At 36.1% G+C, this 24,391-nt stretch overlaps 1 protein-coding gene across 5 annotated transcripts in view; it reads right to left on the minus strand.

The window, feature by feature from the left end:
• The window catches only part of ssbp2b (single stranded DNA binding protein 2b), a 91,620-nt gene that overhangs the window by 46,578 nt on the left and 20,651 nt on the right, over positions 1-24,391 (minus strand). For all 5 annotated transcript variants that reach the window (XM_048181087.1, XM_048181085.1, XM_048181086.1 and 2 more), the window contains 3 exons: positions 19,308-19,380; positions 15,607-15,668; positions 15,438-15,522 (listed from right to left, as the gene is read on the minus strand). In XM_048181087.1, the coding sequence (XP_048037044.1) occupies positions 15,438-15,522; positions 15,607-15,668; positions 19,308-19,380 (220 nt within the window). The remainder of the gene's footprint in view (positions 1-15,437; positions 15,523-15,606; positions 15,669-19,307; positions 19,381-24,391) is intronic.

Consider the following 24,391-nt stretch of genomic DNA (forward strand, 5'->3'; position numbering starts at 1 on the left):
CATTCTCTGCAGCATGAGCTCATGGTGCTGTTGTGGCTTGTGGGTCTGGCCACGTCTGCATGGCAGGACTGTGTCTTCTTCGGCGCCAGCGTGAATGCGCACTCCAGTGTTTTATCAGTTCATCAGAGGTCTGGATGTCGCTCAAGGCTGCTGGCCTGTCTTACTGCTGCCGGCCTGTAAAACTGCTCCAGTAAATATCATTAACTATTAGATATGCCTCCTCTTTCTCAGATTATACGTGTGCGTGAAAAAGCAGCACACACAGGGATTGCTCTTTCGTAGCTCAGGAGATCATGTTTCTTTTATGTATGAACTTCGTTTCTCCTAAGCTTAGGAGTAATAAAGATAATCACAAATGAAACAACTGTTCAATTTAGAGCTATAAAATTAATGTAGTTTGCATAAAAGAATTTGATGAGAAATGCTCAAGGTTATATTGAGCTATCTATGAAGCTGGAAAATAAAAAATTAGTAATGTCATATTTTAAGTTGGAAAATAAAATAAAATAAAATAAAATAATGTCCTTTCTCAGAAGGAAATTCTGTGAAGCTGGAAAATAAAATAAAATAAAATAAAATAATTAGTAATGTCATTTGTCAGAAGGAAAATCTGTGAAGCTGGAAAATAAAATAAAATAAAATAAAATAAAATAAAATAAAATAAAATAAAATAAAATAAAATAAAATAAAATAAAACTAATATTTTTAGTAATGTCACATTTGTCTCATGAGTAAAATCTAAGAACCAGGTCTCCATTTGCGCTTCATTTAAATCTCAGTGCAGTCATGGAGAAGCAATTAAAATGTTACATGACGGAGATCTCATTTTTGTTTTTTTCTTCCAATGGTACATTACTAATTTTCTAAATTAGGTCTGACCAAACCATTAAACAGCATAATAAAAGTAAGATGAACTGATTGTAATAGTTTATTTTTACAGTATATATAGCAGGAAAAACAGAGCTGCAATTGTGTTACTGAAAGTACAGAAGTCTAGACAGCGAACAGCTCATTTCCAGGGCACATGGTGCAGGAATGGAGTATTGACTGGAATACACTGGAATTGTATCTGTGACAGAATGCCAGATTACTTAGATTGTAGATTAGAAGTAAATGGGTGCAGCTGGAAAAAAGGCTGTTTCTAATGTGTACACAAACTACAGCACCTGCCAGCAGCCTTAATCTTAACCACCGAGCACAGCATCGCTATGACTGCCAGAAAGACAACTTCAGCAAGCTACAGCAATATTGCAATTAATGCAAAAGTTCCTTATGAGTTTATCAGTGATGCCTCGCTATTAATATTGCTCAACCACCTGGAAAATCCTAGAAACCACAAAGAAATGCACACACACATAAAAAATCACCCAAAACATCTTTGCAACAGTATAGCAAGCAGCTAAAATGCAATGCAACAAATATCTTGTAAAATATTCTTAATAAATATATTATTCTTAATAAATAAGAATATATGGGAATAAAAATTGGTAATCAAGAAGAAGAAAGGGACGTTTTTTTCTTAAGACTGATTGATTTAATTCTTTTCAAGCTGACAAAGCTGACCAGACACATTTTTTCTCTCTCAGAGGATGTTTGAGAGGAGGAAAAGAAATCGCTGTGTCACTGGCCTGAGATTCAGATAGACTGATCTATCAAAAAGAGCACGGCCTCAGAAATACACAATCATTACATCCACGTCTCTCCCAATCCCTCCCACGAGGCTCTGCTGATCCGAGGTGTATCTGACAGACTCCGTAATAACCCTGCCGTGGTGGAGAGAGAGGCCGGACCCAGGCAAAGGTGACATTTACACAAGAGAGTGCATAGAAATATAAACATACCCAAACATGTGCAAATCCAACAATAGACACAAATTATTGTGTGTAGCGCACACTCACATGGTTATATAAAGGTGTGTAAACATGATTTGTCAGCAAATTCCCTGGATTACGGCGGATGATGTGCGTTCCTAACATGCTGAGGACAGCGTGTCAGGTCAGACGTGAAATTTGGCATATGCACTTTGGAAAAAAAAAACTATTTAAATTTATCATAAGTTCATCTAGACTGCCTAACTTTTTTTCTCAAGAATTCCATGCCACATATGTAGAATATTCCTTCAACAAAAAGAAACTCATGTTTTTGTTAATAACTTGAACTGTTGGTCACCCAACAGTAGAAAGGGAAAAAAAAAATATTCAAGGAAAAAAAAAAGAATAAAAATAAATAAAGTAGAATAAAAGATAGTTAGTTGTAGCAATCAAACAAATAAAAATAATTTAATTTAAAGGGGACCTATAATGCCCCTTTTCACAAGATGTAATACAGTATAAATCTCTGGTGTCCCCAGAATGTGTCTGTGAAGTTTAAGATCAAAATACCCCACAGATCATTTATTATAGCTTGTCAAATTTGCCTCTATTTGGGTGTGAGCAAAAACACGCCGTTTTTGTGTGTGTCCCTTTAAATGCAAATGAGCAGCTGTTCCCGGCCTGCTTTCCAGAAGAGGGCGGAGCTTTAACAGCGGGTGCTTTGGTTGCTCAACAACAACAAAGCTGGAGAATCTCACGCAGCCAAAATTACGACTGTCAGTAACGTTGTTCAGACTTACATGAATCAGGAAGAAGTTACGACTTTTAGAATGAAACTGGACGTTTCTGAATGGTTAGAGGATAAATTTATGTAGTTGCTGTGGAGTTGATTAAACTCATGTCATGTTAATCTTTTGTGCAAATCCAGTGTTGAATTGACCCTCGTTTGTGAAGCAGTCCGGCGTAAAATAACGCCATGGCAACAACACTCTACAACAACAACTCTTCCTCTTCTCTAAAGCAGCCCAACATGGCCTCACTCCCTTTGTTGCGTGTTCTCAGGGGCAGGATTTGTGTCAATTTTAGGGTTAGTGATGTCACTAACCCAGGAAGAAGCTCGTTGTAGTTCCTACCAGCCGTTTGTTGCAGTCCTTAAAAAGCAATTTCCGTAAAAGAAAATATCTCCCTTTGCATTGAACTTTGAGGGTCGTAACTTTACCGATGTTGTTTATGCTCAAACAGCAACATACTAACTAAAGTTAAAAAGTGAAATCATAGATGAAATCAAAGAAAGCATGTATCATTATTGACACAGACTTTGAAGTAAATGCATGTCATTAAGACAGCAGTTGTGGATTTGTTTTAAGGCCTTTTTTTGCCTGTGTGTCATTCTATGACTCCTATAACTCACTGCGTGCAAAGTGCCACGACGTTCTGATGTCATTATGATCATTAATGTCACAATCATAACACTCATCAATGGAAATCTGTTCAGTGTCATATCCTGCTTTGATTAACATGCAGAATCTCACTAATTGGATGCCTAATTAATTCAGCAGGGCCTCCTGGAGATGTTTTGGGGCGACGCACAAAAGATGCCTTGAATAGCACACTGTCAGATGCACCGTCATTGAAAGAAATAGCCAAAGGGTACAAAATTTCACATACACAAATTCAAGAACTCAAGTGTGGAATAACTACTTAATATGCTTTATAATAATAAAACTAGATTTTAAAAATAAATGTTATCTGATAAAACATGAAGAAGTGAAGAAGAAATTTCTAACTCTAAATACAAGTAATAGTGAGACGTTCCTTAGCAAACACTACTAACAAGTACCAAATAACTCTACAAAGGTGAGGTCAAGTCAAAACACATTGCTTCAAACTGCTTTTTGATTTTAAGAACTGTATCATATTGAAAGTATTCAATTATGGAAAGTGAGCCTTAGATGAACCAATGGTGTTATTGGATGCAAATTTATTCAAAGCTTATGCAAAATTATGAACTCCCATCTATCGGCTTCTCATCTCTCTATTCCACTTCAGCTCACATTATGAGGTGTAGCCGGAGAAGATTTCACTGAAGTGGGGGGTTTTATTTTATATATTTTGCCTTAATTCTCCATTTCTGGGGGAGCTCTTGCTCCCGTATCATTAAAAATAAATCTTCTTCACCGCTGAAAGAAAAAAAAATTAGAGAGGGAAGAAAAGACCACCTGCATCTCCCAAATCCCATTCGGCATCCCTATCCTGCATTATGAAGGAGCTTGTCAGGCAGCGAGTGGCCGCCTGCCTCCTCTTCCTCAGCTCCCTGACTCGCTGCTCATTCATCATTTACACAGGCAGAGGCAGCTAAACCTCAAATACTGACTCGCTGCCTCATACCGCCAACCGACATGTCTCGTACAAACACTGCAGCAAAAGTTTCAGAGCTTCTTCTGCCCAGAAAACATTACAGCAACAAGCTAAAACCCTTAAACTTTCAAAATCATTCATTTAAAATATATCAAATACAAGTAGTGTTGCCTATTCGATATTCAATTCTATATACAAAGTAGAATACCACAGTGAAATCTAATATGCATTTAAACCAGGGTTATTTTTTACTACTAAAAATAGTTTGTTAATTGAAATGAAGCTAAAATAAAACAAAATATAAATAAAAGTAAAAATTAATTAAAGCTAAAAATATGAAAGTTCAAAATACTAATCAATTATGGAAGCTTGTTTCTGCCATGAAAAAAAAAAATTAATTAGGTAATTAAAACTATCACACAATTCTGACTTTATAACTCACAATTCTGAATTTATAACTCGCAATTCTGACTTTTTATCTCACAATTGCGAGTTTATATCTTACAATTCTGACTTTTTTCTCAGAATTGCATGATATAAAGTCAGAACTGCATGATATAAAGTCAGAATTGCGAGTTATAAATTCAGAATTGTGAGTTATAAAGTCAGAATTGTGTGATATAAAGTCAGAATTGTGAGTTATAAAGTCAGAATTGTGTGATATAAAGTCAGAATTGTGAGTTATAAAATCAGAATTGCGAGATATAAAGTCAGAATTGTGAGTTATAAAGTCAGAATTGTGTGATATAAAGTCAGAATTGTGAGTTATAAAGTCAGAATTGTGTGATATAAAGTCAGAATTGCATGATATAACGTCAGAATTGTGATATAAAGTCAGAATTGCATGATAAAAACTCAGAATTCCAACTTCATATCACGCAATTCCGACTTTATATCACGCAATTTCCGGCTTTACATCACACAATTCTGAACTTCGAAATTCTGAACACAACTTCGCAACTGCGAGTTAAAATCTTGTAATTCCGAGAAATAAAGTCAGAATTGTGAGATCAATTGATGAAAAATCGCAATTACCGTTTTTTTGTTGTTGTTGTTTGTTTTTTTGTGGCAGAAACAAGCGTCCATAATAAAATAACACCAATTTAAACACTCCTTTTTTAATAAAAAGTCATTTGTATTAATTATTATAGCTAACATTAATATATAAAACATATATATTTTTAATTATAATATTTTATTATAATATTTTATTTTAGTTTTAATACTATTATAAATAATATAAATATATAGCTATTTATATTTTTATTTTAGTTAAATATTGTTAGAAATATTACATTAAATTTTGGCATGTAGTCTTCAAATATCTCTCAGTTAAGTAAACAATACTGTCACAACAAGTAGAACAAGTAAAAACAACTGAATAAAGTTAATAATTTTTAGGTATTCCTATTTCAGTATGATCAAGTATGCGAGGGATGATAAATAAATACCTTTTTCAATTTCTGATCATTTAGAAAAATTCTACCAATACTAGAATACTGCAAGACCTTATTTATTTTAATACTGACTTGCACCGAAATATCTGTACATTCTTAAATACATCCTTAAGCCATTTAGAAATCACCCTTTTTCATAAAGCTGGGTATATGCTGAATTGCGTGTGCAATCAGACATAAAGACTAAATGCATATCTGGGATTGTGTGTGACGATCACATCTGATGCATAATGCCAAGAGAGGAAGAACACTTGTAATGTAGAAAGCATTTTAACAACAATCAAAAGAAAGTCAGGCCATTCGGAAATCGTATTACAAGGGTGGCCGTGCACTCAAAGCAAATGTGTCCGAAACGCGTGTCTCGGAACAGGCCGTTTTTTTACGTCTTAATCCAGTTAAAATCACGGCAACATGAGCCCAACAGGAAACCGGGAGCAATTCAATCTGCAATTCTCCTGCTTATTAGGAAGCTGAGTGCTGGCTATAGCGCAGGCTCGTGAGCTTAGTGCTGCTCCAGAGAACAGGGCCGCGCACCACAGCCAAGCCCAGAGACGGCGAGCCGAATGCTGGGTAAACAACGACGCCACACAGCCTTCTTCCGGCCCCCTGAAGAAGCACTAGATTGGAGGTGTGGAGAGAGAAAACGCTGAAGCTTATCCCAAAGACTCGTCTGTCCCTTTCCCAAAGCCCACGACAAAGAAAGCAGCCATGAATACTGTGAAGGCCGATCTTCCTGCCAGACTTTAATCCATGGAGAAAAAACCAGACGAGGATGCTTGGGGCAAAGAGGCTGCACATCGACTTTGATCTGTGCAGAAGTTGACTTTATTGTGGGGGTCTTTTGAAAGCTTGCCGTCTCTCTGTGGTTTGAGCAGCCAGCTGTTTAAGATGGGAAGGAACCTCCCAGAATCTAAAACTCTAAAGGACGCTGGAAACAGACTGAGAAAACTGACTGATCATGCCGAACCAAACCATATATGATTTACATTCAGACTTCAAAAGCAGATTGTAAGAGGTTTAACACATTGGTCCAAATCCAGACAGTCTGCATAAATGTGACGGGCATCAAATCCCCATTGCTTGTATACTACTGATACTTTTGGACACTTTTTTTAATCAACAGAACAGAAGAATGAGGACAGAAAATAATAGGAAACCAAAGAGAGGATTTCCCACATGAGCACCACAGCTCAATGTGTCCTCAACTGTTAGGCCACAGCTCAAACACCTTTCTGACTCTGGTAATATGAAGGATATGCAGTGTCTGGGCAAAGAAAACCATTAAAAAAACAACAGACAGATGCAAATTTTACATCCCATTTGGTTAAAGTGATGGATAATGATTATTTGTAGCACAGCATTTGGTTGAAACGTATTCATGTTTATCAAAATTGTGTGCCAAGTCAATTGAGACTGTTTTAAATTCAGTTCTTGAATTTTTATTTAATTTTAACTGAGGTAGCAAACAGGATGCAGACTAACAAACTGAATTTAAGGAAGTAGAATTAAAAAATGTGTACAATAGATGTTATTAAAGAGAATTTTTAAACTATACCTTGTCTGGAAGCTTCAGATAGTTTTATGTCTCAAAACGTCACTGTTAAAAATGGTTTAATTTAAAAATATTAAATGCTTTCTTTACATTCAATAGATTTTTGGAATATAACAGGGTGGAAGAACACCAGAATGCAATCACCTGTTGAATTTCTCTGAATTGTAACTCGGAATTTTCAATTGAAATAACTGAAATTCCAGTTCCGTTGCTTCCAATTCAACTTCCTGTGTGTTGTGGATAATTTGATTCAAATTCCAACCCATGACTTGAAAGGAAGTCAATTATTAAATTCAGAATTTTGCACAATCCTGATATTAAAAGATAGGGCTATCAAAATAAAATAAAATAAAATAAAAAATCATGAATTGAAAGGAAGTCAATTCTTCAATTCAGAATTTTGCACAATCCTGATACTAAAAACATAGGGCTATCAATAAAATAAAATAAAATAAAATAATAAAATAAAAAAGTTTTTTTAATCATGTTAAGGCTGTGACACACCAAGCTACCGTAAAACAACTTGCGGTGATGAAAGCTGACTGTATCTTGGCCAAAAAGCTGTGCTTGAACACACACCACAAAGACTACAAGCAACTGTCATCTAGTACATTCTGCGTCTGTGTGTAAGGAAATAACCGTCTATATCAGCAGGTATAAATAGGCTATGAGATGTCACTCATTCAAAAAGAGAAACCAAAACTAGAACTGCAGATATACAAACTGTACAAAGAACAAAGAAGGCCTTGCTTACCATTTTGAATGTCAATCATGCTGATTACTTTCTTCAATCCAGGCAGCTCAGAGTGTTATGAAAATATTTGCACATCGGAATGCTCAGTTAAAATGACGTAAAATTAGAACGTAAAATTAGTCTTGACTCCTTTGCTCGCTTTCATCACTTTTGCTGTTATTCTCGTTCGCTAAGCTGAACAGCCAACCAGATCTCTCTCTCTCACTGACGGTGGGGACCTCGATGGACGCTGATTGAACATGCTCAATCGGCCATACAGCTCCCAACAGGGTCCGACTTGTGGTGACAGCAGGGAACACACCGCAAAAACTGGGCCGGCAGACGCTCAACAATGACCCAGCAGTGGCTTGGTATGTCAGGGTCTTTAGCTTGCTCATATGAGCACATGCAAAGCTAGCCACAGGAAGTGGTGGGGGAAAAAATATAGGTCCAGAAAGTGAAAAAAATGGATGCTGCTGCATTGCTTATGTTATATTAAAGGGTAAGTTCACCCAAAAATGAAAATTCTGTCATTAATTACTAAGATATTTTTTGATGAAATCTGAGAGCTCTCTGACTCTTCCATAGACAGCAATTTAATTAGCACTTTTAAGGCCCAGAAAGGTAGTAAAGACATTGTTAAAATAGTCCATGTGACTACAGTGGTTCAACCTTCAATTTTATGAAGCGACAAAAATACACTTTATGCTAAAAAACTAAACAAAAATAATGACTTTATTCAACAATTTCATTCATTTTTTAAAATTAAGGTTTAACCACTGCAGTCATGTGGACAATTTTAACAATGTCTTTATTACCTTTCTGGGCCTTGAAAGTGGTAATTAAATCATTGTCTATGGAGGAGTCAGAGAGCTCTCAGATTTCATCAAAAAAATCTTAATTTGTGTTTCGAAGATGAACGAAAGCCTTACGGGTTTGGAATGAAATGAGGGTGAGTATTTTTCATTTTTGGGTGAACTAACCCTTTAAACAATCTATATTAATTGCACAAATAATGCTACTTTTTTCAGCCCTATAAAAAAGAATATGCAACTGAAACTGTCTCTACATACAAAAATACATTCAACCTACAACAGAGGTCAGTTATCTGTACTGCTGCAACAGAAGCGGCATGATGTTAAGCAATGCCACTAGAAAGCTTTTAGTGGCCGTCATGACATGAACACTTATTTCAGATGATCCACCGTCACTTAAGAAATGAGTTCCCCTACCGTTTATATGATTGTGGTCAATCAATGAAAAAGAAAATTAGGTTTCCAAAGATCACATTTTGTTGGGATTGGAAGTAAAACCGTTTCCAATTTGAGCATTAGCAAGATCGTATAACATATCCCAATCGACTTTACTATCATGAGGGGACCATGAGAACGGATACCAGGATGAATATAGGTTATATTAATGTGCTAATAATGAATGAAACGGGGGACGTCCGGGCTCCTTTGCTCACTGGGTTCGCCTTGACAGATCTTCTGCTAGCGCGCGTGACACACATCCCCAAGCAACAACAGTATCAGGAGCATCCAAGGGCCTGTGCCTAGATATGACAACCACACACTTGGCTCTTATCACGAAGAGGAAACCAGCGTCAGCGTCCTTATGGGACATTAGTCTTGAGCAGATTGCATTAAACTCTTATATCTGCCTAAGGATCAATTAGCATGGCATTCAACACCACTCGCAGGGCCCTCAGAGTGCATTAGAACTCCCCGACAGCCCAAACGAACACAGTGACACGGTGTAATGAGGGAGAACAGACTCGGAAGGCATGTCCGTGTATGGTTTTATACTAACTCCATTAACGTGACCACCAACAGAGAAGTCATTATGCTGAAAATGAACTGATGCAAGGCCGGGTCAAAGACCCCAGCTATGGAGGAAGCCATCCGAGGGCCAAAAGCAGAAGCCCCAGAGCGAGAAAGCAAAAAAATTCAAAATAGCATACTTGCATACTATTTTTGCTGTATAAACATAAACATTTTTAATATCAACTGTAAAAAAAAGAAAAAAATGCATATGAAAATTACTGATTTGGAATGACAATCTGTAAATGATGAGATTTTTTCCTTTGAATGCAAAACTGCATTAAAATGGTTTACTTATTATATAAAACATGTAAATATTATATATAAAATGTAAAAAAAATATATAGGCCTATATATATATTTGTCATCAAGATGTAGGTAAACTGCACAAATTAAAAATTCAATGTAGATAGTACTATTGTCTGAAATGTTTATCATCATATACTAAAAAACAGTTGTCAGTTTATAGTACACATCTTCCAGTATGCAATAAGAAGTATGCTAATATTCAATTGCAAACAAAGCCAGAGAAAAGCCACAGCTTCCTGTCTATATATTATAGTGTCTCGACCTGATCACTCGTCAAGCGCCAAGATTGTGATCTGTGCGCTGGATGATGGCAAGTTTTTCCTTTTTACCCGATCTTGTACAGTTGTCTCCATTTTTTTCTCGATCTTTGTGACTTCGCACCCTTGATTTCCATTGTCTGGGTAGCGCATGACTGTACCGTACTGTATTTATTAGCAACGCATATCATTGACTGATATGTTTTCTAAAATCGGCTCAAAATATCAAACATGGTTTTAAATCCTCCGACTGGATGGAATCAAAGTCTGAAGCTAAAAAATCGGAGTCTGTGACCATCATATGCTATGCGATTTTCCATTAAATCTGTTAGCTCAAATCAGCAGACTGGCTCTGACTTTTGGCAACTAGCATCAACAGACTGTAAGTTGGGGAAAAATCGGTAGTGTATTCCAGTCTTTAGTCACCCTTTTTAGAAAATCAGCGAACAGAAGAGAGTTTGCTGGCGAAAAGAGAATGCGACAGAGCTCGTAATAAAACAAGAATCAACATATTGATATGGCGAGAACTGAGGGAGTGGAAATGTTATAAAAGTGACGAGGAATGGCGTTTGCATTACTCAACAGGTGAGTAAGGTATTTTGTTGAACAGACAAATTGCCATATGTATCTCTCTAACAGAGTTAATTGTAAAGCATTATTTATTGTGAAGGATCATTTCATTATAGCTGTTGTAGCGCTGTGCTGGAATTCATTTTCAAGTAAGTACAGCGTCTGTTAATGGGTAAAGCTACAGTAGATAATCAGCTTGAGATCCTTTCGGTCTAAACAGGTTATATCTCTCAAGCCTAGTAGTGAATTTTTTATGAGCAGCAGGATAATCTATCTTTTTTTTTAAAGTTATGAGACAGAACCATATCCATCCACATAGTCAAACAGAGCTGAAGCACAACCAAAACAATGTTCTTCTACAAAATCCATGCAGTTTGGATTTTTAACTGCTAGAGGGCTAAAAGTTAAAGAAAAGTTACATAGTAAAAGATTAATTTATCTTTTAAAAAACAGTAGGCAGTATACAGTACACATTTCCTAGCATGCAATTAGCATTCCAGTACTAAATTGCAAACAAAGCCAGAGAAAGTCACAGAACCATCTTGTCGCACTCGTGAAGAAAGTTCAAAATGGCGTACTACCATACTACTTATACTACGTTTGCAGTGTATAGACCTTATTTTCCAGAGAAACATGCGCGCCGCCATCTTTAGAATATTGTCTTTGAACTTCCGTTTTTGCGGTAGCCTGTATATTTCTATGGCATCGCTGTTGAAGAATAATTAGCTGGTGAAGTGGATTTACGTGTTGTAGAGTTAATGAAAGTTATCATGAGCATTGTTATGTTTAAAGCAGATGTCTTAACAAATGTCAGTAGACCGGGAAGATTTTAAAATGAGCAGTTCATTCATAAATACATAAGATAGCTGTGGAAATACAAGCCGGAAGTCAAAAGACAACGAGCGCAGCGCTGAAAAGGGGCGGGGCTACATAAGGTCTATATGCTGTATAAATATGAAAGTTTTCAATATATATTGCAAAAAAATATATATTCCTATGAAAAATCACATTGATTTGGAACAACATAAAAGGTTCATAATTTATGATAAATTATGACAACTATATTATATAAAATGTAAAATAATAATATATACAAAATGTAAATGTATTTCTGAGATATACTGTGAGTGGACAGGACTCTGAAATGTTTATCATCCCATATTATCTAAGAAACAGTAGTAGACAGTACATATTTCCCGGTATGCTAGTATGCCCTTGCAAACACAGCCAGTGAAAAGCCGCAGCCGGGGGGAGAACCATCCCATCGCACTCATGGAGAGAGGTGACATTTTGACCTTGTCTTGGAAAGTGACCTGTAGGAAGCTCTCTTTGGAAGTGTTCTCAGAGATGAGCGCTCCCTGAGGGAGGATGAGGAGAGGTGAGAGGGAAGGGATGAGGGCTTTATTCCCTCTTGCTATGGCTTTTATTCTTAGCACAAAAGCCACCGCACTGACGCTGGCACGTAGGATGGCACTGCACGTCTGCCTGAGCCTCTGATATCCTACGAATCAGGATGTGAACAACTCCCTTGTGCAAGTTTATTACATTGCCGGGAAAACAAAACGTATGTGCCACACAGCCCAAACAGAATCAAGCAACATCTGTAAGACAATGTGAAACAGCGTTCACTACCCATTTTATTTACGTGATGTGACATATTTTGGAGTGAAATAGGATTAAAAATGTTTTGGAAAAAATGCTTTGGTCAGTAAGATTTTGTGTGTGTGTGTGTGTGTGTGTGTAAGAAGCTAAGTTTATTCAGCAAGGATGCATTAAATTGATCAAAAGTGACACTAAAGATATTTATAATGTTACAAAAGATTTCTATTTCAAATAAATGCTGTTCTTATCAACTTTCTATTAAATCAAAGAATCCTGAAAAAAATATCAGTTTCCTCAAAAATATTAGGCAGCACAACTGTTCAACATTGATAATAATCATAAATGTTTCTTGAGCAGCAAATCAGCATTAGAATGATTTTAGAAGGATCATGTGACCCTCAAGACTGGAGTAATTATGCTGAAAATTCAGCTTTGATCACACAAATAAATTACGTTTTAAAAATGTATTAATATAGAGTTAATTATTTTTAAAAAAGTTATTTCAAATTGAATAACATTTAAAAATATTAGTGTTTTTCCAATTATTATTTTGGATCAAATAAATGCAGCTTTGTTTAGTATGGAAGCTTGCTTCTGCCACTAAATAAAACAATAAAAAAGGTAATTGCGACTTTTTATCTCACAATTCTGACTTTATATCACACAGTTCTTTATATCACGCAATTCTGACTTTATATTAAGTAATTCTGACTTTATATCAAGTAATTCTGACTTCATATCTAGCAATTCTGACTTTATATCACCCAATTCTGACTTTATAACTCGCAATTCTGACTTCATATTAAGTAATTCTGACTTTAAATCAAGTAATTCTGACTTCATATCATGCAATTCTGACTTTATATTAAGTAATTCTGACTTGATATCAAGTAATTCTGACTTCATATCACGCAATTCTGACTTTATATTAAGTAATTCTGACTTTATATCAAGTAATTCTGACTTCATATCTAGCAATTCTGACTTTATATCACCCAATTCTGACTTTATAACTCGCAATTCTGACTTCATATTAAGTAATTCTGACTTTATATCAAGTAATTCTGACTTCATATCATGCAATTCTGACTTTATATTAAGTAATTCTGACTTTATATCAAGTAATTCTGACTTCATATCACGCAATTCTGACTTTATGTCTAGCAATTCTGACTTTATAACTCGCAATTCTGACTTTATATCACACAATTCTGACTTTATAACTCGCAATTCTGACTTTATATCACACAATTCTTTACATCACACAATTCTGACTCAATATCACGCAATTCTGACTTTATATTAAGTAATTCTGACTTTATATCAAGTAATTCTGACTTCATATCTAGCAATTCTGACTTTATATTAAGTAATTCTGACTTGATATCAAGTAATTCTGACTTCATATCACGCAATTCTGACTTTATGTCTAGCAATTCTGACTTTATAACTCGAAATTCTGACTTTATATCAAGTAATTCTGATGTCATATCACGCAATTCTGACTTTATATCAAGTAATTCTGACTTCATATCATGCAATTCTGACTTTATATTAAGTAATTCTGACTTTATATCAAGTAATTCTGACTTCATATCACGCAATTCTGACTTTATGTCAAGCAATTCTGACTTTATATCTCGCAATTCTGACTTCATATCACGCAATTCTGACTTTATATCAAGTAATTCTGACTTTATATTTTGCTATTCTAACTTCATATCTAGCAATTCTGACTTTATAATTCACAATTCTGACTTTATATCTCACAATTCTGACTTTTTAATCACACAATTCTGACTTCATAACATGCAATTCTGACTTTATATCTCACAATTCTGACTTTATATCTCACAATCCTGACTTTATATCTCACAATTTTGACTCTATGTCACACAATTCTGTGAATTTATATCTTGCAATTCTGAGAAAAAAAAAGTCAGAATTGTGAGATGTAAACTCGCAACTGCGAGAAAAAAAGTCAGAATTGTGAGATAAAGTCGAAATTACCTTTTTTATTTTTTTTTATTTCATGGCAGAAACAAGCTTCCATAGTTAAGCATAAGAGACTTTTTTCAAAAATATATTAAAAATCTTACAGACTTTTAAACAGTAGTGTATGCGTGTATGTGTACATAAGCATTAAGCGTCATAATAGAGTCAGAAAAAGGATTCGTAACAACGTACAAAAAACATTTTGATAACAAGACTATATTGTTCTTTTGTAGTAATGTGCACTGATGAATCATTCACAATAAGAACTAAAAACACATATTTATAAACTTCATCAATTTTAAGTTTTTAAAACTACAGTCACAGCTAGAAAGTGCATTTGCTGTACATTGGCAATTAGTCACAGAAAACAGCTAATGTATTGGACAGAGATGTTCTCGTTTGAGAATCTCAAGCTCTCTGTAATTACTCCTGTTGTGCCTACACTCCAGACGCTCTCAGAGGAAATTCAGCTAATTGGTGCTGGAAAGAGAAATGAGTTTGGGGCCAAACCAGTGATCTTCGGCATCGCTGCGCTCTTTACTCGTCTTCTAAACTGCGCTTTTGAGGTGCGCACGACAGCAGACAGTGTGTTTGGGTAAAAGTAAGCATATCTGTAATTGAACGTTTACATCACCCTCCAAGGTGAAACGAGGAGAACTTTAGGTCCTGTGTGCTCTTGTTTATGAGAGTTAAGGTGACCAGAAGCCTGAGGTACACAGGAAATTGAATCACACTTCCTTCCTGTAAGTCCCAGCAGCATTTGTTCTTACTCAGAACACCACACTGCAAAGAATAAAGCCTTTCAGTAGCACAAACATCACTGCACTGATGCACTGCGGCATTATGGGAAATACCATTTGCATTGTGGTGTAAATCACAATGGAGCTGATAAACATCTATCTATCTATATGTCTATCTATCTACACCACACCATTCATTCAGCCATTCATCCGTTGTGAGAGTAACTTACGTAGTCATGGAATGCCTTGGCTTCACTGGAATGCTCACAGGTTTCTCTCCTTTCAGGTGCTGCACAATACAAATCCCAGAATACACTGCAAAACACACAGGGATGGATGAAGCAGTAGCCATGAACAACACATCAGCACATGAGAAACATTTAATAATGTGAATCTTACCACCACCATGAATGTAGGAATCCTGGAGGTTCTCCTAACGTTATGTTCTTCTCCCATCTTATCTGGAGAGAAAGGAGAAAATCCCACCGTAAGACTCGCTACACAGACTTTCCTTTCATTAAATGTCCACCAGCATGGTTTTTTTTGTAGTCAGGCAGGCTAATTGATCAATATTCGGTATCCACTTTTGCCGAGGTTATGATTCCCCCTTGTGTCAGTTCCAAAATATATCAACATCTTTGTCAATGGATAATGCACATGTTTTTAAATGTAATTTGAAAATGTAAAATTTGTCAAATCTGTTTAATTTAATTTCAGCAACACAGATTCCAAAAGAATATAATCTCAGATCTAATTTAATACAATATTTAAATTACAAATTATATTATGAGCAATAATTTGATAATAAGATGAAAAAAAAATTCAAATTCCAGAATTTTTGGTTATTTTATTAGTTAATAATGCAACAAAAACAGAAATATTAATCTTTCAAAATCCTAAAGGCCTGTACACACCGGGAGAATAATGCGCACGATTTACGCCGACATTTAACGCCTCATGACTAAACAAAGGGCACCAATGTGAGTGTGCACACTGACGCGAAAAACGGCAGGCGTAAAAAACGTCATTTTTAATAAAAAAAAAACGCATCGGGTTTGTTTTTTTGGTTTGAAAAACTGGCCGACCAATGAGACTGACACTTTTGTTCACGTGCCTGGAGCTGCTGAAGTTAAGAGTAAAACATGACTTGGTGGCGCTCAAGCACAAAACTGTCTTGTCGAGCACACACTGATACCAAGACGACGAAGAGGAAGTAATTAGATGAGGAAGACCCCTACAAACTATGGGTGCTCTGCCAGTTCATGGCCACATCAATAGATGTGTATTATATGCCATTTTATTTCAGTATTTTTACTGTTTTTTTTCTTTTACATTCAAGAAATATAGTTGTCTATTTCATAAATATGTTTATTTGCACTACCGTTCACTTGCACTACTGTCATTGTGATTATTTGCACTACCGTTTCTGACTACCATCTCCTCATGTCATGTATATGCCATATGTGCCATTTTATATCTGTATTTTTAACTTCTTTATTGTATTAATATCATAAATATGTTTATTTGCACTACCGTTCAGCACAAGCGCCATATACTGTCAGGGAGTGAATTTTCACGTTCACTCGGCACATAGTCAGTGAAAATCGCTTGGGTATGAACATGAAAAACATCTAGAAAAACGCTGGCGATAAGCATAGGCGATAATCGTCCCGGTGTGTACGAGGCTTAAAACATTATTTCCAGGTATAAATGGGATTTTATTTTTCAGATTTTCAATGTCCACTACTGTTCAAAAGTTTGGGGTAGGGAAGATTTTACTGTTTTTTTTAATCTCATCATTAAAATAGTCAACATGACTACAGTGGTTCAACCTTAATGTTATGAAGTGACAAGAATACTTTTTGTACACAAAAACAAAACAAAAATAACAACTTTATTTAACAAATTCATCTATCGCCTGTCATTCTGGTATACTATTTACGTTAAAGGTGCCCTAGAATCAAAAATTGAATTTACCTCGGCATAGTTGAAAAACAAGTGTTCAGTACATGGAAATGACATACATTGAGTTTCAAACTCCATTGTTTCCTCCTTCTTATATAAATCTCATTTGTTTAAAAGACCTCCAAAGAACAGGCGAATCTCAACATAACACAGACTGTTACGTAACAGTCGGGATCATTAATATGTACGCCCCCAATATTTGCATATGCCAGCCCATGTTCAAGGTATCAGACAAGCCAGTATTGACGTCTGGATCTGCACAGCTGAATCATCAGACTAGGTAAGCAAGCAAAGACAATAGCGAAAATGGCAGATGGAGCAATAATAACTGACATGATCCATGATAACATGATATTTTTAGTGATATTTGTAAATTGTCTTTCTAAATGTTTTGTTAGCATGTTGCTAATGTACTGTTAAATGTGGTTAAAGTTACCATCGTTTCTTACTGTACTCACAGAGACAAGAGAGCCGTCGCTATTTTCATTTTTAAACACTTGCAGTCTGTATTATGCATAAACACAACTTCATTCTTTATAAATCTCTCCAACAGTGTGTAATGTTAGCTTTAGCCACGGAGCACAGCCTCAAACTCATTCAGAATCAAATGTAAACATCCAAATAAATACTAACTCACATGATCCGATCCATGCACTCAGCATGCATGACGAACATCTTGTAAAGATCCATTTGAGGGTTATATTAGCTGTGTGAACTTTGTAAATGCACTGTATAACTGCACTTATAGTCGAGAGCTCGGGGGGAGGGAGCGCGCGATTTAAAGGGGCCGCAGCATGAATCGGTGCATAGTTAACGATGCCCCAAAATAGGCAGTTAAAAGAATTAATAAAAAAAAATCTATGGGGTATTTTGAGCTGAAACTTCACAGACACATTCAGGGGACACCTTAGACTTATATTACATCTTTTGAAAAGACGTTCTACGTCACCTTTAATAAAGGCCTTCTGAAGTGAATCTATGCATTTGTGTAAGACAAATATCCTTATTTAAAACTTTATAAAGTAAAATAACAAGCTTCCGGTGCGACAGCCATAAGCATTCGACTTGCGTCTAAAAAGCGTTAACTTCCGCGGCGTAGTACACAATGACATGACGTACAATGCGTTATAAAATAGGACATAGCGTAGAACACATTGATTTGCTTCAGAAGGCCTTTTTTTTTTACCTCCCAGAGGCACATGGAGTATGTTTTATGACCGATGGATGCACTTTTTTGGGCTCAAAAAAATCTCATCCTCCATTTACTCCCATTATAAACCTTGGAAGAGCCAGCATATTATTAATATAACTCTGATTGTGTTCGTCTGAAAGAAGAAAGTCATATACACCTAGGATGGCTTGAGGTAAATCATGGGGTAATTTTCATTTTTGGGTGAACTAACCCTAACTAAATGGTACCACAACAGCAGCTGTTTTGTTTTGTGCTTAGTGACACATTTCTAGATACAAAGTAGCTGACTTAAAATAGTCCAGTCGGAGACATGTAGAGAAGTTAACCTTACAAATCTGAATATATCAGGCGACTTGAAGTGCCAGCCGTTCTTGTGATTGGCACTGCTTTGGAATTCGAACAATCAGAAATGATACATTATTGTGATTTCTAAGATTACTTGTACTCTTAAGTGTGTATGACTCATATGCAAATAATGGTGAGACTATAAATATCAAAGCAGTGCTTCTAAATGTCACGGTTTCTTTTACATAGATCAACCCCACAATGCCTCAGCGACATTGAAAGGAACTCATTCAGGCATAAATGATTGTGTTTCCTCTTAAAGCATTACATCACAAATAATATCGTGAGCAGCTGATATATAACAAAGCAAACATGCGCTTTCCTTCATAAAAAGTGGAATGAGGTGATGATCAACATGCCAGCACTGCTCCAGCATTTCTGCTGAAACAATTTAGTCGTTTTTACAGCGATGCACTGACTCTCCTCCAATCCCATTAAGTGGACACCAAACATCTAATGTGTCCTGCTTGCTCAGCATATCATCTGCGTGTAATTAAATTAGCCGGAGCCCCAGGGGGCGGGCCGATGCTTACGAGGCCCTGTGCCTGGATGGCACATCGATAAGCAGGAGCTTAAATAAAACCCCCCGCTGGCTCACCTCTGACAGGAAGGTCTGTGCCGACTTCTGGGCTCCTACATGTAACAAGTACTCATACACGTAGAGTGCTAACCTGCAAAACAGAGAGAGAGAGAAAATCTCATTAATTCATATAAGATGCACAATAAGCATTCTGTTCCATTCTATTGGTTTCTTTTCAGATATTAAGATAATAATACAAATGTAGCTGAACAAAGGCTACATACTTTGGACTTCCAGTCTTCAATCTACAAATTAACATTAAAACATTTGTTGTCGCTGTTAAAAAGCAAGTATCACAATATCTGAGACCTAATTTAAAAAAATATATTCAGGCTATAAATATATAAATATGGTTGTGATATTAGGGCTATGAAGTGTAATACATTAATCCCAAATGAATGCAGACTAAACACAAAAATACAATAATTTAATTGCAAATATAATAATAATCATTTAAAAAAACAAAACAATGCTGCATTAATTTTTAAAAATGTTAAAAAGACCACATTAATTGCATCTTTTGGTGTAATACCGGAATTGAATCACTCACATTCGTTTAAAGCAGGGATGCAAAGGGATGGAAAACTTCCAGTAAATTTCCAGAAACTTTCCTGAAAGTTTCCAAAAATCCTGTTAAGTTTACAGAAGTTCTGGAGATTTTCTGGAAAATTTTCCACCTCATTGCATCCCTAGTTCAAAGGCTTGGATACATTCAAGAACGAAACACTCTATGCGGATATGCAGCGAGTCAGTCATACATCTGTTCTGTGACTTTGGAAGTTTAGTTGGCAGAGAAAATAAAATACACTGTTTCTTGTGTACTGCATATTTATCCTTAAATCGATATTTATCCTTAAATAGATTTGATTTATATGTATAAATAGCATAAATCAAATTAGTATCTGATTGATTTCCACATACAAAAGTGGCCATGATTGGAATTGAAAATGTCAGATTCAGTGTGATTTTTGCAGTTTACACTGTCACACAAAAACATGTGAATTTGAACCACATAGACTGAAGTGTGAAAATAGAGCCAAAGTTTCTAAAATCAACAAATGCCAAGTTTTACACATGAATATTTTTTTTTAATAGCTGTAGTGACACTTCACTCTAGCAGGCATAAAAAATAAGGAAACCCGTGTGGAAAAGGTCACGCAAAAGATTGCACTCAAACAGAGACCACAGAAAGACAAACTTTACATGCAGATCAGCTTTCCTTATGCCAAACAATCTATCAAACAAAATGAGACTTCAGAGGCATCACTTTGGCTGTCAGCATTGCCCAAAAAGTCCTTTCCTTTGAATGATGAACATGGACATGAACTGGAAGAAGAGAGTGGGGCCCGTGTTCATTCATCGATCTGAAGCGTTTACAGTTTTGATCACTTGACTCAACGAGGTTCATTTGAGGCCACCACAGCTCTGTACCTCCAAAGTGAAATATTTATACTCACCCAAGACATCAATGTGAGATCTGTCTTTAGCACCAGTTGTGAGTTAATATAACAGCTAAGGCATTGCCAGGTGGTTGCCAAGGTCCATTTAGTTGCTATGTGGTTGCTAGGGTGGTTATTGACTGGTTCAAATCAAATGAGCTCACTCGAAGGCTCCATGATCCATAGATGTGGACCGGGCCCCTCTTTCTGTGTAAATCTATGGGATTTTTCATCTAATTTATCATCCGCCATGCTAAAATTCTAAGTTCCAACACTTAAAAAAAGTACTAGCACACCAGCACATGATTTGAAATATAATTCAAGCACAAATAATGGGGGACTAGTTAAAGTTAATTCACATAAGATTATGCTCTATTCTATTCTATTCTATTCTATTCTATTCAGATATTAGGAAAACAATGCAAATGTAGCTAAATAGTTTCACAAGACTTTTGAATTCCAGTCTTAATATTATATTACTTACTAATATTATATTCCAGTCTTTATATTATAATATAAAGATTGTGAATAAAGAATAAGTAATTAAACTCACAGTTTTCATAGTGTAATATTAACATTAAAACATAAAGTAAATAAAATTTAGCTAATTACCTAATAGTATTAATAATAACAATTCAATTACTAATTAATGTTAGCTATTAAAATGGACAAAAATAATTAGAAAATGAAGGGGGAAAAAATCAATGCTGCATAATTTTTTAATGTTGGGCTAAAAACTTTACTTTTTACTTAATTTAAATAATAGGGGACTAGTTAAAGGTGTAAGTTTTTGACTGTACTAAAGCATAAAAATACCATAATATGTTTGCAGATATTTATTAAACATGCTCAGTTCATATATATTAATTTCTCTGAAAACCATTGCTACAGCCAGTTATTTTACTTTGAAATTTGCGTTCCGCGTCGGAATTTCTGTTTTTATTTCGGTCTGTGCCAGACCGCACTTTGCCAATTTATCCAATAGTATTTGGATACCGGGTTGCCAGTTGGTGGAAAACACATGCAGCGAATTGCAGCCATGGAAGCCAGCTAACAAACTGGGTCAGAGCTTACAGATTCTACCCGACCTAAAAGGCCTCAGCATCCATCTAAAAATCTCTATAAACGGGAGAATATTAAAACACGATATCAACTGATCATAAATCAATAAATCAACTAATTATCTTACAGTGTGTAAGTCTCCTCGCCTTCCAATGTCAATTGAGCTCACTCCTGTTGCGTGTCTTCAAACTGGCAACCCGCGAGAGCGTCAAGTCTGAGGAGGAGGGGGCGGGGCAAACAATATTTTGAATTTGGACTGCAGTACCCATTTCAACCACTAGCTGACATTCTTACATAGAGCACCATTAAAGTTTAATTCTTTCATTTAGGTTTGCAATTTTTGTGCAAAATATACTAATCTACCGTATATTCATATATAATCTCATATGCCAATCAATACAGCTTGTAAATCCAGAGAACAGCACTTTGATAAGCTGAGTTAGGCCAGTATTCACTAGTAGTGATTTTACCTTCGATTACAAACTGTTCATCAAACGCCCCCTTAACCCTGAGTGTCAGATACTGATTAAGAGACAAGACCAATAAAACCTAATTTATTGCACATCTAATTTATCCTTTCCAAACTATAAAGAAACTTATGTCTCAACAGTTTTAGTGAAGGCAGCAATAATGACAGTGAGTGAATGCAGAACCCCAATGCGCCACAGCACATCATTTTAGTACAAATGCAAATGAGTTTCACAAGCATCTTGCCCTTCCTGTCATTACCAGAGCCTCGTAGACTCAGCGGCCGGTCGGTAATATGCCTCCAAATGAATTCTAATGAACAACCAGGACAGAGCTTACACAAAGAGACGTGCGTCCACTTATCTGCACCAAAATAAGAGTCTGTGGAATGTGAACGATTGCAGGTAGAGAAATGAATGACGAGAGAGGAAGAGAGAAGGAACATTAGAGGAACAAAAGGAGCATGAGCAGGGCTATGTGGTAAGGATAATAACTATGGATCCTGACGCAAAGAGCGCCGAAGATGAAAGGATCTGGGTGGGTGGAAAAGTGGGGGGCAATTAATACTCCAGAGGTCTAGAAACTTTGGTAATGTCATGCTGATGGGTATGACGGGAGGAGATGCGCAGTGAAAATACCCCCTAGCAGGGCTGCACAATGAACTGAATAAAAAACACAAGTACTGAAACACTTAGTGGAGAAGCTCAGATAATTTTAATTATCAAATACTATGGTGAAACATAATTATAGCATAGGTCCGTATGTCCTTTTGGGCTATATTGTGGTATATCTGTACACACACACACACACACACACAAACACAAACAGAGGCCTAACACCAACATATGACAACAGAAATCCCTGTCAATCTCTCTCTAAATGTGTATACACTTCCAAAATCCAAAAATTGTAAAAAAAAAAAAAAATATTTAAAACATTTTTAAATAATCAAAAACGTAAAAAAAAGGATTATACTATTATTTATATAATAATTACTATTAATATTTATTTGTTTGTTTATTTATGGATGGATGCACAATATATCAAAATTAAAATTATATTGCAATATGGCTTAGTGTGATTATTAAAGAAGTCATATCATGAAAATCTAACTTTTTCCATGTTTAAGTGCTATAATCAGGTCCTCGGTGAAGCTACCAACCCAGAAAATGTGAAAAAGGACAACCGAGTAACTTTTGTGTTTGGCAAGCCTTTCTCCACAAGCATGTGAAAAAAGAGCCATTCAGATTTCACTCCCTTTGTGACATAGGAAGGTGATCTTATTATAATATTAAGTGGGTGGAGTAACTTTCTGTTGACGTTCGAAGTGTTGTCAAACAAAACAGAGGCTAGCTAGACCCTCCCTCCCCCTTCCCTCCGTTTTTCCTGAAACAGTCATGAATGCGCATTTAAAATCATTCCTGTTGGTTATTGGCTGGAGCATGTTTATTATGATTCGTGGTCCAGGCTGCACCAGTTTGTTTTTATTGCCGTTTTTGGAGCTTGTGGCGACTATAGAGACCGCGTTTTTTTACAGTGTGTTCAGGGGACAGGCAGCTAGCGGATAGTGAGGAGATGTTTGCTGTATGTGACAAAAAATGTTTTGGCCTAAAAACACGTGACATCACTTAGAGCACCTTTAATCTGCACGTTTCCACCCACAGCACCGCTATTTTGTTTTCGTAAGCGAAAACGGCGTACCAGTTCTAACGCCATGGCAAAAGTTTGAGCAAAGCATGCTAACTGTTCTGTTGTTGGCTGCACAGACGAGCACTGAACACTATTTAGAGTCTCGTTGGCTTGGATAGCCTGCAAGTTGACCATGGCAAGCTTGACTGCTAAAAAGGAGCATTTCTATCCGAGTGATATTTTGGAAAAAATATTAGACCATTCACAGCATTTGATAGCAAACGTTAGCCTGGTGTGTATGGCTCTGTTTGGCAAACAGGTACGCTATGTATTGTGGGTGTCCATACGGATTTTGCACAAAAGATTAACATGACGGCACATGCTAGTCGATGAGTTGAATCGACTCCACAGCAACTACATAACTATAACTTTACTAACTATTCAGAAACATCCAGTTGCATTCTAAAAGTTGTAAATGATAATAAATGATCTGTGGGGTATTTT

This window comes from Megalobrama amblycephala, linkage group LG2, assembly GCF_018812025.1.
Source record: "Megalobrama amblycephala isolate DHTTF-2021 linkage group LG2, ASM1881202v1, whole genome shotgun sequence".
Taxonomy (NCBI): domain Eukaryota; kingdom Metazoa; phylum Chordata; class Actinopteri; order Cypriniformes; family Xenocyprididae; genus Megalobrama; species Megalobrama amblycephala.